This window comes from Bos javanicus, chromosome 1 (genome assembly GCF_032452875.1).
Source record: "Bos javanicus breed banteng chromosome 1, ARS-OSU_banteng_1.0, whole genome shotgun sequence".
NCBI lineage: Eukaryota > Metazoa > Chordata > Mammalia > Artiodactyla > Bovidae > Bos > Bos javanicus.
In genome coordinates this window covers 118227886-118246449 of record NC_083868.1, presented here as the reverse complement: position 1 = coordinate 118246449, position 18564 = coordinate 118227886, and the positions used below count along the sequence as shown (strand labels likewise).

The 18564-nt window shown below is 36.0% G+C and overlaps 1 protein-coding gene across 4 annotated transcripts in view; it reads left to right on the top strand.

Moving 5' to 3' along the window:
* Positions 1 to 18564, top strand: part of RNF13 (ring finger protein 13) — a 129494-nt gene that overhangs the window by 27394 nt on the left and 83536 nt on the right. For 2 of the 4 annotated variants that reach the window (XM_061419026.1, XM_061419034.1), the window contains one exon: positions 3145 to 3225. In XM_061419026.1, the coding sequence (XP_061275010.1) occupies positions 3145 to 3225 (81 nt within the window). Of the gene's footprint in view, positions 1 to 3144; positions 3226 to 18435; positions 18562 to 18564 lie in introns of those variants that run through there. The other 2 variants (XM_061419023.1, XM_061419031.1) reach the window with 2 other exon arrangements.

The window sequence follows — 18564 nt, the reverse complement described above, 5'->3', positions numbered from 1 at the left end:
TGGAGAAGAGACAGTATAGGGCAGTGGGTTAAAAGCCAGGAATCTGAGGCCAGACTCCCTGGATTAGAATCCTGGTTCTTCTTATTTACGAGAGCAAGTTATTTTCAAGCAGGGTATTTTATTCTGTAGTCAGTCTGTAAAATTAGACTGATGATAATAATAGATGACTTTATAGTATTGTCCTAAAGATTAAATAGGTGAATACCTGAATAAATGTTTAGCATGATGTCTTAAATGTTCCATAATTGTTAGCCATTTGTTGCTTTTTAAATTGAATTAAAATACACTGATGCTGGGAAAGATTGAAAGCAAAAGGAGAAAGGAGTAGCAGAGGATGAGGTGGTTAGATAGCATCACCGACTCAATGGATATGAATTTGAGCAACTCTGGGAGATGATGGAGGACAGAGGAGCCTTGCATGCTGCAGTCCATGAGGTCACAAAGAGTCAGACACAACTTGGCGAGTGAACAACAGAATTGAATTAAATTTCTGTTAGGGCTGCTGTCAAGGAGAACTAGTTAGGAAGAGACTTTTTCAAAATAAGGAGATTAAAACTAAAGCACAGTAATCATTGAGCCTGAGATTCCAGAGAGGAATAATTTTACTTCTATTTTAACAGTGAGTGTGTTTTAATTTCATGAGCAGCAGTGGCCCCCTTGCTCCCCACTGTACTAAAAAAGTAAAGCACTTTTGTACTGAAGATTTTTCTGTTTGTCTTGTTCATGATAGAAACTTTTTTTTTTTTTAACAATGTGATTGTAAAAAGCAATGTGAGCAAAGTAACATTTGCTTTCCTGAGGAAAGGCAAAGCAATTTCAAAATGACTCTCACTCACTAACAAAACTTGGATTCCAAGTCCCAGTATTACAAGTACTATAGTTCAAGCTAGATATTTTATTTCTGAAATTCTAGCCAAAAGCATGAAACTCCTCAGTAATAGGAAGTTATAAAAGAGTACTTTAGCACAGCTGTAGGTTTTTCATTTCCTAATCTTAAAAGTACACTTTAGAAAAAGTACTGCCTGTACACATCTATCTTTTTCTTTGTGTTGATGTAGATCTATTTTCTTAAATAGAGGCCAAGTGTGTTTGGCCTTGGAGGAGTTAAATGGCTGTCTCAAGCTCAAAGCTGATCAAAATTTAATCAAATCAATTAAAGAAGGATGTTTTAATTAAGAGATTAAATGATACATTGTGATAATGGAGGTAAAAGCACTTTGTTGACTAAAGCACTTTGTAAACCATAAAGGAAGTCATTCAGTCGTGTCCGACTCTTTGCAGCCTCATGGACTGTAGCCTATCAGGCTCCTTGGTCCATGGTACTTTGCAGGCAAGAGTACTGGAGTGGGTTGCCATTTCCTTCTTCATATGTAAACCATAAAGTACTCTGCAAATATGAATTGTTTTTAAAATAAGAATTTACTCTGAAGCATTGCTGGCTTTCAAGTATACTTCCAGGCTGATTATCCCAGAGGTAACAGAATAGATAGGTTCAGTGATCAAATTTGGATAGTTGAGTTACAATTTATTGAATTTATTACAAACATACAGTGAGAAGCATAGATAAAAGATGGGTATGTTAATACACAGGATAGGGTGAAGAGTCACACTACCCGAATCCTGTGTTTCCTGTTATTAGTTTGTCCAGTCTCTATGCTGGGCTTCCCTGATAGCTCAGTGGTAAACAATCCGCCTGCTAATGCAGGGGACGAGGGTTTGATCCCTGAGTTGGGAAGATCCCCTTGAGAAGGAAATGGTAACCCATTCTAGTATTCTTTCCTGGGAAGTCCCATGGACAGAAGGAGCCTGACGGGTTGCAAGCCGTGGGATCACAAAGCATCTGACACCACTTAGCGACTGAACAGTAACAAGTCTGTATGCTGCCTCCACTTTCCCTGGTGACAGTATGTTTACGGTATAGTTGAGGATGAACAAGGGGACTTAACAGATGGAAAGTGTCTGGATCCAGTGTTTGCTTGCTCTGGTGGAGAGACCTGAGGTATTTACATCTGAATGCAGCTGTAATTTGCTGTTAACCTGCAGAGCTGTTGATCCACCTGTCTCTGGCAAATGACACATGAGGCTAGAATGAGGATCCCCAGTGGGTGTTTGATTTAAGGACAGCAATCTGGATGTGTGATCTAATCCATGTTGTGAATATTTAAGATTTGCATCATCCTTCTGTCTTGCGCTGTCTATATATAGCACTCTTGCTTTGTTCCATCCTTTTAATCTATATTCAAACTGATTGTGTTCACTTTTTTCTGTCTTTGGCCTACAGTTTACTGACAGCTACCTTAACTTCTGTTTCACTGTGTAAATTTCACCTATGTTTCAAAAGTTACTTGTTTACCATTTTTGTTTAGTTTCATGTCTTCCTTGTTTCTTTTGTTTTCCTTAAAGCACCTTGAACACAGCATCTTAAATAATACAGTAAGCTCACTTTACAATTATCATTACTGTTATCTTTCATTATAAAAGTATAGCAGATCCTTGTTTTGTTCTCTTTTGGTGGAGGACTGAAATATTGTAGAATAGAAATCTGTATCTATAAGGAACGGGGTGGGGGTAGTTATTAAAGAGATTGAATACCTTCAGCTTTCTATGTGTATGTATTTCATTGAGTTTAGATCTTTCATTTTCAGTCCTGGACAAAAGTGTTCAGATTACTTAAAAAATGGCAGTCTTAAAAGGATGGTTTGATACTCCTTCTTTCTCTGGGGAAAAGGCATCTTTCAAAGCTAGATCCAGAAATCCAGTAAATCGCTTGCTTTATATCTAGACCCTTATAATATAGAGAAAATAAAATGGAATTCTTACTGGAAAATAATCTGTCTAGAAAATTCCTTGCTAGGGAATTGTCTATGGGGAAAAAGTGAGGAAAACAGTAGGTAGTTAAATGTTAACAGAATTATTGCTTCTGTTTAATAATAATTACATGAAATCAGAATCCAATTGAAATAGTTGTGTATGTAGTAAATTTTATCAATATAGTGGATATGCATTTACAAAGTTGAATTGTGATAAGCTGTGATAGTAAATCAGAATCGTGGAAATGACAATTTAAATAATTTAACAAACTTTTTGTTTTTAATGTTATGTGTACATTGGTTGTAACCTGATTGTTTTTAATTTTATATTTAGTATAATTTTGAAAATGCATCTCAGACATTTGATGACCTTCCAGCAAGGTTTGGTTATAGACTTCCAGCTGAAGGTTTAAAGGTAAGAAAATAGTAATATATGATTAAAATTACAGGATATTTAATAAAGTTATCTTTATTGCTCTTTGTTTGTTTAAAGGATGAAAATATTTCTTACTGTTACTTATAAAACCTATATGTATTCATTCATAAAGGGCTCAGACTATTGACAAGGTATGAAAAAGAAAGTGAAAATTACTTGTGATTGTATTTTATTATTCTGAACTAGCTGCTATTAGCATTTGGCATTTGCTATTTCAGATCTGTTCTTCTAGAATATGTGCTGTGTGTTTGTTGAGATATATGTACGAATATTTGTGCATATATATTTATGTACATATAATGAACCTATGTTTAACACTAATAGAAATATGTCACTTGGTTACCTGCCATTTTTAATTAATTGTAAACTGGAACATCTTTTCATGCTAATAGACAAGGATCTGCCTTTTAGTTTGCTGTGACTGCATGGTTTTGCAATATCATGAAATACTATGGATTTTTGAATAATTTTGTTTAATTTTTTTACTGTGGATATTTAGCTTGTCCAATTTTTGCTAATGCACTTTTCCCATTTTTAAATTAAAATGTCCATTCGTATTGCTATGTAAGAATATATATTGAAAGTATTAATCTGTTATTTGCCTTATATGCCTCAGATCGTTGTCCTTCATCTTTTAACTTTAAAGTTTCAGAAGTTATATTTGTGTATTATAGTTGCATATTATTATCTTCTCTTCTACCTCTGGAGTCATGCTTAAAAAAATCCTTCTGTGCTCCAATATAAGGTTTTTATGTTATGTAAGTGAGAATACATGAAATTGTGTATATATGTACCACAGAATGTTTTCAGTTTGTTCTAATTTTTTTTAATTCCGTACTTAAGTGCCATAAAAATGTTATTCTCAACTAGGATACCAGGCATCTCTGGGTAGGATGTACCAGTTTTTAAGTTTTTCAAAGATTTTAAATTATTAAAAAATCCCAGTATTATACAACTGTTTGTCATTGTAAAAATATTTAAACAGAAAAGAGGTATGTAGAGGAAAAAGGAAAAAGCTTTGCTGTACCCTCTTCCTCACCTATACATATTTCTTCTTTAGAGTTCATCATCAGGTTGTTATGTGCTCTCATAGTCTTCAGATCCTTTTCTAAATACGTAGTGTTTTTTAGTTCATACATTTATGAACTTGTAAAGTTCATAAGTGGTTATCATTATGTATATGAAAGGTTTCTTAATTTTTATAAGGAAACCCATTCTAGCTAATTTATCCAGAAAGGAATTTATGAAGGGATAGAGATGTTGAGAGTATCGTAGCCTGGAGAAGCAGTTTCCAGACTGTTTCAGCAATAAAACCCAGAAGCACCTCGTAGAACTGCCATGATAAAAGATTGATGGCAGCCACTGACCACCAGAGAAAAGCACAGAACCTTGTCTCTGACCAAGAAGCTTCTGTGGTCTTAAAACAATCTGCCTCTATGTCTACTCAAGCTCGTCAAAGAGATACCCTTTGCCAAACTGTTTCCTCAAATCTATCACCTGGATTTTTCTAATTGACAGACTCTAGACCACACAGTCTAGAAAAGCTATGCAGACGCTTTAACCTCTGAGCCACCAGGGAAGCCCATGACAAACTTAGACAGCATATTAAAAAGCAGAGACATTACTTTGCCGATGAAGGTCTGTCTAGTCAAAGCTATGGTTTTTCCAGTAGTCGTATATGGATGTGAGAGTCGGACCATAAAGAAACCTGAGTGCTGAAGAATTGATGCTTTTGAATTGCAGGAAATTCAAACCAGGTTTGAATATCAAACCAGATATTCAAGGAAATCAGTCCCAGATATTCACTGGAAGGACTGATGCTGAAGCTGAAACTCCAATACTTTGGCCACCTAATGTGAAGAACTGACTTGTTAGAAAAGACCGTGATGGTGGAAAAGATTGAAGGCAGAAGGAGAAGGGGACGACAGAGGATGAGATGGTTGGATGGCATCACCAATTCAATGGACATTAGTTTGAGCAAGCTCCGGGAGTTGGTGATAGACAGGAAAGCCTAGCGTGTTGCAGTTCATGGGGTCACAAAGAGTTGGACCCAACTGAGCGACTGAACTGAGATCACACAGTTACTAGCTTTATTAATACTTTAGTGAAATACCTGGCTGTGAGGGAGGCTGGATAATATAGTTGTTGTTATTGTTATTTTTGTTGTTTTGGTCTACTTTGGGAAGGTAGGATCATAGTGTGGAAACAGTGGTTTCAAAAAATTTGGGCACTATGAAAGAAAGGTATCCACTATAGTATTCACATTTGATTCCCCCACCTCCCCATATTAGCATTATGTCTTAGAGATCTTTGCGCAGCCTTGCTTGGTGTTTTGGTGTTTTGTAACATGAATGACCATGCATATTCTATTAATAAATATTCAGATATTTTGGTTTCTTATCTAAAGCCAGTTATTTTGCTAAGATAGAGGTTTGGATGTGTAATAAATGAGTGCATGGGTATTTATATATAAAATTTTCTTAGATGCACTAAATTACTTTTCTAAAAAGCTGTATTGATGGGTATGAGAATATCCATTTTCCTACACCCTTGCCAATCCTGGATATTATCAGTCTTTTAAACTTTTGCCAATGTGATGGGCAAAAGAATTATCTTGTTTTAATTTGTATTTCTCTGATTATCAGCGATTTTGAGTTGGCAGCCTTTCTTCCATTCCACATAAAGGGTCCAACCATCCCTTTTCACTGAAGAACCTTTCTGCTTAGTAAGCTTGTTTTAAAGAGTTTCATTAACTCCTGATAACCATAGTCTTATTGTAGCTCTTCTGTGCTATTGCAAATTTTGTTGTTTAGTCAGTAAGTTATGTCCAACTCTTTGCGACCCCATGGATTATAGCCTTCCAGGCTCCTCTGTGCATGGGATTTCCTAGGCAAGAATATTGGAGTGGGTTGTCATTTTCTTCTCCAGGGGAGCTTCCAGACCTAGGGGCTGAACCAGAGTCTCCTGCTTTAGCAGGTGGATTCTTTACCACTGAACCACCTGGGAAGCTCATTGTACATTTAGTTTACATTTAAAAGGTACTTTGACAACTGTTGTTTATTCACTGCCTGGGGAAAAAAAATAGTGTTAAATATCTGCCTGCTTTTACCCTGTAATTATAGGGCAAGCCCAATAGGTGAAATACAGTGATAGTAAAGAGAGTATTCTAACAAATTGCAAATTGTTGGATCATTATAGATAGCTTTTATAATTGCATGACTGGCTTGCCATTGCCCAGAATCAGAATTCACAAATGCTAGCCTACTTCTTATTGTTTACAAGGAGGACTTGACTATAAAGTGGACATGGCTCACAGTAGTGTAATGTCTATAAAACTGATTAAACAGATGTGTTAAAAATATAACCAAGTTAATTTAAAAATATTGTATGGTTATAGCATTAAGAGACATAGCTGAGAAATATTATTACTTTTGAGCTTTGTCCAGAGTGTTTGGTTGGGATAGTTTTTGTAGGCTTATGTTCTGTAGATAGAATCTGTATATTTTATAATAGTATAAAATATTAGTATAAAATATAGTAAAAAAATTCTGTAGAATCTATAGATTTTATAATAGTATCACTCAATTCCACCATTTATAAAAGATTAGATATATATGATATAACATATCAATTGAAATTGCTTGATTCAATTTACATATGCACCAGTTAAGCTAATAGGAACAAAAGAAAATTTTAGCTTTAATGTAAAAATGTGAATCTTACAAGAATTAAAATATGTCTTGTTAGTGTTGTTGAAGTTTTAAAAGAAAGATTTGATATTTTTACCTGGGGGAAACTCTTTGTTTTTGGTTATATATTTTAGCCAGTTGGTTATATATTGGTTATATATTTTAGCCAGTACCTTTAACAGAAAACCTTTTTTTTTTGAGACCTTATTGGCTATGCCTCAGATCCAAAAGGAAGATGTATGACATCAGTATGTTCCTTTAAGTCTAAATACATTATAAGAGACCTGATAATGACATATTGTATGGTGTGTTTATTGTCCAGAGTTAGATCCTCACAAGAAGTTCCTTACTGAGAGTCCCCGTTAGACACTGCAGAAAGTCTTTAACCTCTCAGTTTGATGTTGTAATTCCATTCTCTCTCCTGCCTCACTAAAATAAAAACTTACAAGTAAGTGTTACTCTTTTGCCATATTCTTGCCAAGACTTATTATCAGAATTAAAGGATTGTCAACTTGGTGGGGTATGAAGTGCTATCTTACTGCTTTTACTTGGGATTTCTTGAATAATTAGTGATAGCAAGCATTAGTGAGATGTGCATGTATGTGTGCTAAGTCACTTCAGTCATGTCTGACTCTTTGCGACTCTATGGACTGTAGCCCACCAGGCTCCTCTGTCTATGGATTCTCTAGACAAGAATACTGGAGTGGGTCGCCATGCCCTCCTCTAGAAGGTCTTCCTGACCCAGGGATTGAACCCACATCTCTTAGGTCTACCTGCACGTAGCATTACGTAATTATTAGTAAGATATAGCATTATTGGTCAAGCAGGCTTCTGGTTTGTCTGTTTTTTAACCAATTTTTGTATTGGTTTATAAATTTTTAATTTTTATTGACTTTTAGGAGTCCAGACATTAATCTTTTAGTTCAGTTTAGTCCAGTCGCTCAGTTGTGTCTGACTCTTTGCGACCCCATGGACTGCAGCACTCCAGGCTTCCCTGTCCATCACCAACTCCCAAAGCTTGCTCAAACTCATGTCCATTGAGTTGGTGATGCCATCCAGGCATCTCATCCTCTGTCATTTCCTTCTCCTCCTGCCCCCAATCCCTCCCAGCATCAGAGTCTTCTCCAATGAGTCAACTCTTCGCATGAGGTGGCCAAAGTACTGGAGTTTCAGCTTTAGTATCATTCCTTCCACAGAAATCCCAGGGCTGATCCTCCTTCAGAATGGACTGGTTGGATCTCCTTGCAGTCCAAGGGACTCTCAAGCATCTTCTCCAACACCTCAGTTCAAAAGCATCAATTCTTTGGCGCTCAGCTTTCTTAATCTTTTAGTTATATTGCCTTATAAATATTTTCTTCTTTGTGCTTTTTAACTTAAAATTGTCTTTTAAAATTATGCCTAAGTTTAAATTAATGTAGACATCTTTTTTGATGTTTTGAGTTTTCTATATCTTAAGTAATCCTTCCCTACCCTGAGGTCTTGAAATATTTTTCTCTGTTTACTGCAAAATTTGTAAATTTTTCCCATGCCCTTCACTCCATGCTTGGGAGGTCTTGAATCTGCTCAGGATTATTTTATTGTATAGTGTAAAATAGGCCCCTATTTTTACCTTTTTGAAAGAATACCCAACTACTGAAGCATCATTATTGCATAGTCAAGATTTTATCATGTAGATTAGTAATGCTAGCAGAGTTTCTGATTAGATTCTCTGTATATTATCAGTATCATTGGAAAAATTCAGTTATACACCAAAGGCCAGTCTCAGGGGGATCCAACTTTTCTAGGTTTCTTGTTTCTTTGCTTTTAAGAAGTGCCTTGACAAGTAGAGGGAATAATAATGATTATTAAAAATTCAAATCAAGATTATCTCTGAAAGGTAAGCCTAGTATTTGGGGTTTCTGGAGATCCAACCAGTCCATTCTGAAGGAGATCAGCCCTGGGTGCTCTTTGGAGGGCATGATGCTAAAGCTGAAGCTCCAGTACTTTGGCCACCTCATGCAAAGAGTTGACTCATAGGAAAAGACTCTGATGCTGGGAGGGATTGGGGGCAGGAGGAGAAGGGGACGACAGAGGATGAGATGGCTGGATGGCATCACCGACTCGATGGACATGAGTTTGAGTGAACTCTGGGAGTTGGTGATGGACAGGGAGGCCTGGCGTGCTGCGGTTCATGGGGTGGCAAAGAGTCAGACTCAACTGAGTGACTGAACTGAACTGAGCTGAGTATTTCTGTCAATGGCAGATCTTGTTTTCAGCAAAACGCCCTTTGTGCTGGATTTACCATGATCTTTTTTTTTTTTTTTTTGACATATACTTATTTATTTGGCTGCATGAGGTCTTAGTTGAGAGAGATGAACTCTTAGTTAAAGTATGTCGGATCTAGTGCCCTAGCCAGGAATCGAACCAGGGCCCCCAGCACTGGGAGCACAGAGTCTCAGTCACTGGACCACCAGGGAAATCTGGTACCATGATGTTTGTATACAGTGTTTTTGTAACCTGGTACTCAGCCTAAGTTCTTCATGTGAATGAGAAGACAGAGAGGATAAAGATGTTGGCAGGCAGATTTGTCCTTGACTGCCTTTCCTCATACATAAACAGACAAAGGTACAAATAAAAAGGATTTCCTCTTAAAATTAGTTTTTTCTTTTCTGATCGTTATTCTTAAATTAGTGCCTTATAGCATCATTACCAGTTAATTTTTCGCAAACTGTACTATTCTTTGAAAATAAATTTACTAGTTAATTTTAGGATTATTTTATAAGAAATCATTTTGTTTAATGTAAAGATGAGATTAGAAGAGAGTGGGTGTTTTTTTTTTTTTTTGCTGTGAAGGAAAATGCAAATATGGCAAGGAAATGTGTGGTTGTGTGTGAGACTTCCTTTGCTTCCTTTGCAGCAGATACTCAAGACAGATTCAGGACTGCTGCTGTGTTTTTCCGCCCAGACACCTGACAGCTTTGTGATAGGAAGAAGTCTTGGTTAAGGCTGAATGTGCATGGCTGCCTCTCTCCTAAGAACTATGAACTGTTGCAATGTCACCTTCAATTTGTTGGCTAAAACAGAGGTCAGAATTTCCTATTTGAAGGAAAAATAAGGAATTAGGGCCATCAAAATAAGGAATAAAACCACCTGGCTATACATAAAAGGAGAATTCTAAAATACAAAGGCATTTTCAATTGCACAAACTTCGATCATATTCAAAGAATGCTTCTTCAGTGACTTTTGAACATATAAAATAAGCCTTTTCCTGTTAATTTCAAAGGTGATGATTGCTTATTCATGTATTACTGAATCAAGGAATATAGAATCTCATTAGAGATAGAAAATAATGAAGAATTATTTCATTATGGTAGCTTATCACTTAGCTGTGGGGCAGCTGGGAGAGAGCATAAAAGGGAGGGCCTGAAAAGAGTGCATGAGAAAATCCACGGCATCTCACCCATCTTCTGTGGAATTCCTAAAAGCCAACCTTGGTTCCTTTCCTTTGTTCCACAGTTTGGGCCCTCGTCTCTTCCACCATCCTTGGACCCACCGGCATTGTCCTGTTTGTTCTCTTGCCACCTTGGAAGTGAAAGGAGGCTTAGGTTCTGATAGTGTAAATCAACGTAGTCAGCCTGCGTACATCCCTGCTTCACCAGAAATGCTGGGCATTTCTGTTGTCGTTCACTTAGTAGTTTTCATTAGATTTTCTTGCTGGCTTTATCAATTTGATATGGTAAAAATTGATAATTACCTAAAAAAAAAGGTACTTTTTTATTCCTTTGCCCATGAAAACCTATTTTTCTGGTTATAAGAGTAATATATGGTCACTATAAAAATTAAGATGATGTAGGATGTGAAAAGAAGAATTTGAAAATCATCCATTTATATATATTACTTTGCAACTTCTTAAAATTTGGCAATATCATAACATATCCAATATCATGGGTATCTTTTCATGTAAAAATATATGTATTCATTGCATCACTAGAAATTCTGTAATTTATTGCAGTACTGGAATTATACCATAATGTACCAATCCCTTGTGTCATTATACATTTAGGTTGCTCTTAATTTTAAAAATAATGAAATATTGGAAACAGAATAGGGAAACAACAGAATATCCAATATACTTACTACTTAGATGCGAATAGTTTACCATTTTTTAAAGAAGAAATAAAGTGTTACCAATACCACTGAAACATTCTTTTTATCGTCCCAATTAGGTTCCCTTATCTTCCCTCTCATAGATAATCATTACCCTAAAATTTATGTGTATATTTCCCATTTAATGTTATAAAACATGTTACCTTATAAACACTGTTGTGCCTGCTTTTATATGTTTCATGAGGCTTTTAAACTTGCCTTTTTCATCCTACAGTGTATTTGAAATTCATGTTATTATATAGTCTTAATTCATTTCAAAGAATAGTACTTCATTTTATGACTGTGCTACAATTTATTTTTTTATTTTTTTGTTGGTAGATATGTAAGATTCCAGTTTTTAGCTATTACAGTGTTATACTGAATAGCCTTAAAATTATCTCCTTGTGTACAGTATAATTAAAGGTTGTTTCACACTCATCAGATCAGTGGGAAAAAACAAGTCTTAATCAATGGCTGACAAGGAAATGGGAAACCAAGTATTCTTGTGTATGGCTGGTATATGAACTTCTGACCACTTCGGAGAGATTGATAGTATCAAGCTTCTTTAAATTAGAGTTTGCCATGGTGAAATAATTTATTTTTTCCCATACTTACTGTATTTTTTATTTCATTTAATAAAGAAATCGGTGATCATCATCTTTGAAGTTAACCGAAAATCCAATACCGATACCAACACTTATTATTTTGTATTGTTCTCCTTAATTTTATCTGTGTACCTGTACCACCCCTTCCTGCTATTCACCATTCTCTTTGAATACTGCATACTGGGATAATTTCAGTAGTTAGGATCTGACCATTGCTATCAGTAATTTTAAGTCTGACCCCGTTCATCAGCCTGATAACCAGATTATATTCAACTTTAGTTAACTAGATTGTGCTCAACTATAACTGAGTTATTGTAGAAGGAAATGACTACCCACTCCAGTATTCTTGTGTGGGAAATCCCATAGAAAGAGGAGCTTGGCAGGCCACAGCCCATAGGGTTGTAAAGAGTCAGACATGACTTAGATACTGAGCACATGACTGACTTGTGATAATGACAAATTGTAAACAGTTATGATGACATATTACTCAGGATTCACTTTTGTTTGTAAAACTGAAGGAGAATTTCTTTGCTGTCTTTTAAGTTTTCACAGATTTACTTTCTGTATTTGTTTCTGAACTTTTTGTTATCAAAGATTTTGTTAAGAACTCTGTAATTGATTAACACATTTAAAGCTTTTATGTTCTTAGAGGATTTGCCAAGTACTACAGACTATAAAATATGAATAAATATTCCTTACTGATATGTATTGATTATATGGCAATATAGAAGACTGTCCTAAAGGACATATAATTACAGTGTAAGCTCAATTCACTTAAAATTCCTCAGTTTTAAAGAAACCATCTTGTTGGATATATCAAGTCCTACAAGTGTACCAGTCTTTTGAGCTTTTAATTTTCCACTTTGTTGATTCACCGTATGTGTGCTAAAGTCACTTCCGTCATGTCAAGTCTGTGACTCTGTGGACTACAGCCTGCAAGGCTTCTCTGTCTATGAAGGTTCTCCAGGCAAGAATATTTAAGCGATTGCCGTGTCCTCCTCCAGGGGATCTTCCTGACCTAGGGATCAAACCTGTGTCTCAGTATGTCTCCTGCATTGGCAAGTGGATTGTTTACCGCTAACTCCACCATGTAAATCCCTGTTTGTTCAGACTGAAGTGACAATTTTTAATTTTTCTAAAGAATGATAATGGTATGAGTGGGTATTCTGGTGAAATAGTATGCAACCTATTACTAACTAAAAAGCATTGTCCACCAGAGGGCGCAGTGATTTTGTTTTCTAAAATGTCAAAATACATCCCCTGAGTGAAGCAATATCTCTGCGTGCTGAATGAGAAGCATGTACCAGGTGACTCATAGAGCTTGAGATTTACAAAATCAAAATCCTGACAAATAACTACTTCTATGTTAAGTAAAACTCAAGGCAACAGTCTTTACATTTTTATATATTATGTTGTTATTTTTAAGAATTAAAATTGATACTAGAATTAAATCTGCCCTCAAGTCTTAAAAGATAGGTTCTGAAAAGAGAAGAAATATAGCTTAGTAGCAGCATGTCAAAATTTTGTTGAAAGGACTGTAATGTGTTTGTCAGAAACCTAATTTGGTTTTATGGCACATCAATTGACATATAGTATCTAGAAAAGGTTAAAGTGTGATATTTCCTGTCTGTTGTTGTATTGGTCAGATCACTTATAGTAATATATTAGGTTTGGGCACCAGACTGAACTATAGTAAAGTTTAAGAACCAAGTCAAACATCACCTTTTCTGTTACTGCCTCACATAGAATAATTTTCTCTGATCTGTGCATTTGTACTTCATGTTGTTTTTATTTTGTTTTATCTTATTGAAAACTTAAAATAATGAGTAATGGTTAAGGGGTGTTTTACTGCCTAAGAGGAGAGTAATCTCCAGCAATTTGTGAAAAGGGAATTAAGTGTACCTTGTATGTGAAAGTTACTGGTAGATTTTAGAAGAATGGTCTAACAAAGCATTAGAGAAAATGGCAGTGGATCTTTTTAACATCCTAGAAACAAATTAATCTGTCACACATTAGGAACATGTATCAGTGTGACTCTTTTTGTCTGTGTTTGAATGTAAAAGTTATGATAGGTTCTATTGACATCTTTATCATTTGACATGGTTGTATTAAATTTTGGAATCAACCTTAACTGCCTTTTAGATTAACGATTTGTTCATTTTTGTAAATGTGCCTTTCTCTTCTTATTGCCCATTTTGTTCTTCACCTGTTTGTTTGTTTGTTTTTTTCTGTCCAGCAGGGGGAGTATGGCAGAGTGGTTGAGAATGTAGGGTCTGGAGCCAGACTTCCTGGGATTACATGCCTGCTCTGTGTAACCTTAGACAAGTTACCTAACTCTTTTGAGACTCAGTTTCCTCCTCTTTACAATAGGGATATAACAATAGGAGTTACCTCATAGGGTTATTGAAAAGATTAAATGAATTAGGGCATTTAAAGGGCATAGTGCCTGACACACAGTGCTCAGCGCCATGGCTCAACAAATGTTAACTGCCTGCTATTACTGCAGTTGTTAATTATTAATAACCTCAGGTATTCACTAACAAAACAGCTCACCACTTTTTTTTCTTCATGCTTTTACTTTTATATTCTTACAAAGGGAATGATGCTCTGTTCCCTTGCTTTCAGCATTTTTGTTGACATTATCATTGCATATACTCTCCTTAACCTAGGTCAAGAAGATTCCCTGGAGGAGGGCATGGCATCCCACTCTAGTATTCTTGCCTGAAAAATCCCATGGACAGAAGAACCTGGTGGACTACAGCCCATAGAGTCGCAAAGAGCTAGACATGACTAAAGATACTGAGCACGCACACATACTCTTCTTGATTTTGTTCATTGTATGGTTGCCATTCAAACTGAAGGGAGGAAAGTCTAAGGCTTTTCAGCCTGAAACAGTCTTTTAAATAAAACCATTTTTTAAAATTATCCGTCTCTTTTTGACTTCATTAACAGTGTAATTTATCAGCCAAAGTAATTCTGTCATAACACTTACCCTGCAGTTTCACAGTTCTAAATACTTTGGAAGTGTTAAAACAAAATTATATTCAGTATGATTTTTAAGTTTAGGTTATTTGAATATTCCAATTAAAACATGGTAACTCAGACCACTTTGGAAAACTGAATTGCTTGGTGGTATTTACTAAAGCTTGAAACTGTGATCCAGCTTGATATCCTATGGTTCTTCTTTGTACATAAACATCATGCACATGTGTTCATGAAAATACTTGTACTGGAAAGTTTATAACAGCACTGTTTGTAATAGTGCCTACTATAAATTACCCAAATGCTCATCAGTAGAATACATTTTGGTATATTCATACCATGTAATACTATAGAGAAATGAAAATGTAAGATCTGCCAAATACATCTTAACAATAAGGTTGCTGAAGAGCAGGAATGAGTCTGAGAAATACAGTACTGAGAGAAGTCTAAAAGAGAACCTGCTGTATGTCTGGTTCTGCTTATGTTAAGTATAAAATTAGGCAAAATCTGATCTAAGCTCTTCAAAGTCCATGTAGTGACATTGCTGATTGGATGGGGAGGCGGGTGGTCACTGACAGGGATGATGAAGGGAGCTCCTGGAGTGCTGTTAATATCTGGTTCCTGATACAGGTATGTTCAGTTTGGGAACACTCATCAAGCTGAAAAACCATGTTTTGTGCACTCTGCTTCATGTATTGCCATAAAAGCTTTTTAAAAAATCCATAAATATATATACCACAAACCTATTCTGTTATACATTTGATGATACTGAGGTGCCAGTCTGAATGCACTATTTTTGTCCTGACTCCTTGTTTCATCATCAGAGAATTACAGCAACAATGGTAAGAAAGATGGGCATCCCCTCTGAGTCTTCTCGACATTGGTAGTTTTCTTGGGCTTCCTACGTATTGGTGTAAACTGCCCCATCAGTAAATAAGGATAAGGAGGATCCTTGATCGCAGAGCAAGCATCCTTTTAATAAAAAGGAATTGGCTGTGGAGGGAAACTTGAGGCATGTGGACCTGGAATAAAGGAGCACCTTCTTGGCCACTCTTTAAAGGACTAGAGAGTTCTGCTAAATTAATTGGCAAACTCCATTACACTGCCTTGTAGACTTTGTGGATGAAACAAAATAAATTTTCCTGTTTTAAGTGACATATCTGGGGGAGGGATAGGAACTGGTAGGCTATTTTATCAAGTTACTGTTTTTAGCATAGTCCACAGGAAAAATAATATTCAATAATTTTAAGACCTGTTTTGGGGAATTCCCTGGTGGCCCAGTGTGTGCTTTCACTGCCAGGTATTCTGGCTTGATCCTTGGTTAGGAAACTAAGATCCCATGAGCCATGTGCCCCCCCTCCCCAAACAAAACAAAACAAAAACCTGTTTTTTTTCTTTTTTAGGCTTCAGTTTCCATTAATACAAATAGATTTTTTTTAATTTTTAGCTTATGTGTATTTAAGTTTTGTAAATTATCTTATGTCTAAAAATAATACATAGTAATATATACATTATAATACATACACAAAATAATACATAACAGATTCATCAATACAGAAATGATTAAAAAGCAAAAGCCTTTTCCTGGTTCCACTCATAGACCTTTTTGTGTTCCTGTACATACTATACATTTATTGATTCTAAAGTGAAGTTGCTCAGTCATTTCCAACTCTTTGCGAACCCGTGGACTGTAGCCTGCCAGGCTCCTCCGTCCATGGAATTTTCCAGGCAAGGATACCAGAGTGGGTTGCCATTTCCTTCTCAAGGGGATCTTTCCAACCCAGGGATCGAGCCCGGGTCTTCCGCACTGCAGGCAGACTCTTTACTGTATGGATCACTAGGGAAGCCCCATGTTGATATATTGATTCTAAGATTCTAAGCCCCGAATTGATTCCAAGATAACACTTTATTACCCCATGTTTTAACATATCTGAAATTGGGATGTGTCTTTCACTTGTTATCCGCTAGATGGCGATCATGATGGAGTTGTCCTTACAGGAAATATGGTCATAGCTGTTCATATTGTCTTCACTTCAGTTGAGTTATATACCCTGTTGCTGCCACATGGCTTGAGTTTAATTGCTGTTATAAGTGTCTTGAAAAGAATTGCGCTATGTGATTTGGTTTTAAGACATAAAGTTAGTTTGTGTGCAGAAAGGCACAGGAAAGGCAGCAGGGAGCAAATTTAATAGGAATGAAGTAAGTATTCTTTGTTGGGAGGATAACCACAGTTCTGTTTCCTTGCAAAGTAAAAACCAAGCGCTTTATGGAGTCAAGAAAGGGACTTTCTTCTTCACTTACTTCACTTCTTCACTTACTTTCTTTGAGTAAGTGAAGGTATGGTGTATTTTATTCCTGAAACATGTGCAAAAACATTCTCTCACAAGCCAGGCAGTTCATTTAAGGCAGGAGAAGTTACCAAATCCTGTAGAATAGATGGTTGGTGCGACCAGTTCATGTACCATACAGGACTGTTTTAAGACACTGTATCATAGCCTTAATTACTCAGTTCAGTCGCTCAGTCGTGTCCAACTCTGAGACCTCATGGACTGCAGCACTCCAGGCCTCCCTGTCCATCACCAACGCCCGGAGCCTACTCAAACTCATGTCCATTGCATCAGTGATGCCATCCAACTATCTAATTCTCTGTTGTCCCTTCTCCTCCTGCCTTCAGTCTTTCGCAGCATCAGGGTCTTTTCAAATGAGTCAGTTCTTCGCATCAGGTGGCCAAAGTATTGGAGTTTCAGCTTCGGCATCAGTCCTCCCAGTGAATATTCAGGACTGATTTCCTTTAGGATGGACTGGTTGGATCTCCTTGCAGTCCAAGGGACTCTCAAGAGTCTTCTCCAACACCACAGTTCAAAAGCATCAGTTCTTCAGCACTCAGTTTTCTTTATGGTCCAACTCTCACATCCATAACATGACTACTGGAAAAACCATAGCTTTGACTAGACGGACCTTTGTTGATAAAGTTATAAAATTACTCACTTCTTATAAATGAATTTGAAGACTTTGATAATATCTTTATGTGTTTATTCAGTGTTTTGTATCTATTGATTTTGGTTTTTCTGTTTTAAACTATTAATATAACCTTTTATATTAATACATTTTAGATGTCAAACCATTCTGTATTTTGGGGAGAGCAACTTGCTGTTTTTTTTTTTTAATTGGTAATTATTTTGTGAATGCCTTTTCAGTTTAATATGTATAGATTTATCTTATTCCTTTTAGTGATTCTGTTATTTTCCACTGAAAGAATATATTATAATTTCTTAAATGGCTGCCATATTGATGTGCATAATTTCTGGTTAAAAGCAATGTAAGAGGGAACATCTTTCTACATACACCTTTATATACCCAGACCAGTGATTCTATAGAATAAATTCCTAGAAATGCTGTGCATTTTATTGTTTGATGAAAGAAAATCAGTAGTTACTTTTTAAAAAGTATTCACTTGATTTAGAAATGTGAATCATTGTTGGAAAAATATCAACATGCTAACAGTGGTTGTCTCTGGGGTGATGGACTTATGTGTTATTATTATTTTTTTAAGTTTAATAGTAAAAATGGAATTTTAAAAAATGCTTAGGAAACCAAATACTACATTAGTAGTTCTGAGGTTGTGAGCAGTTTGCAGGTAGAAACTGTTGTAGTTGCCAGATAATTCATCTAGCGTAATGCAAAATGTGGGGAGCAAATTCAAAAGGTGTTTATAGAAGTAAGTTGAATTCCTTTTTTTTAATTTTTAGTTTAACAGAGAGAAAACTTATTGCTAATTCTTTTTTTAGGGTTTTTTGATTAACTCAAAACCAGAGAATGCCTGTGAACCCATAGTGCCTCCACCAGTAAGAGATAATTCATCTGGCACTTTCATCGTGTTAATTAGAAGACTTGATTGTAATTTTGATGAAAAGGTA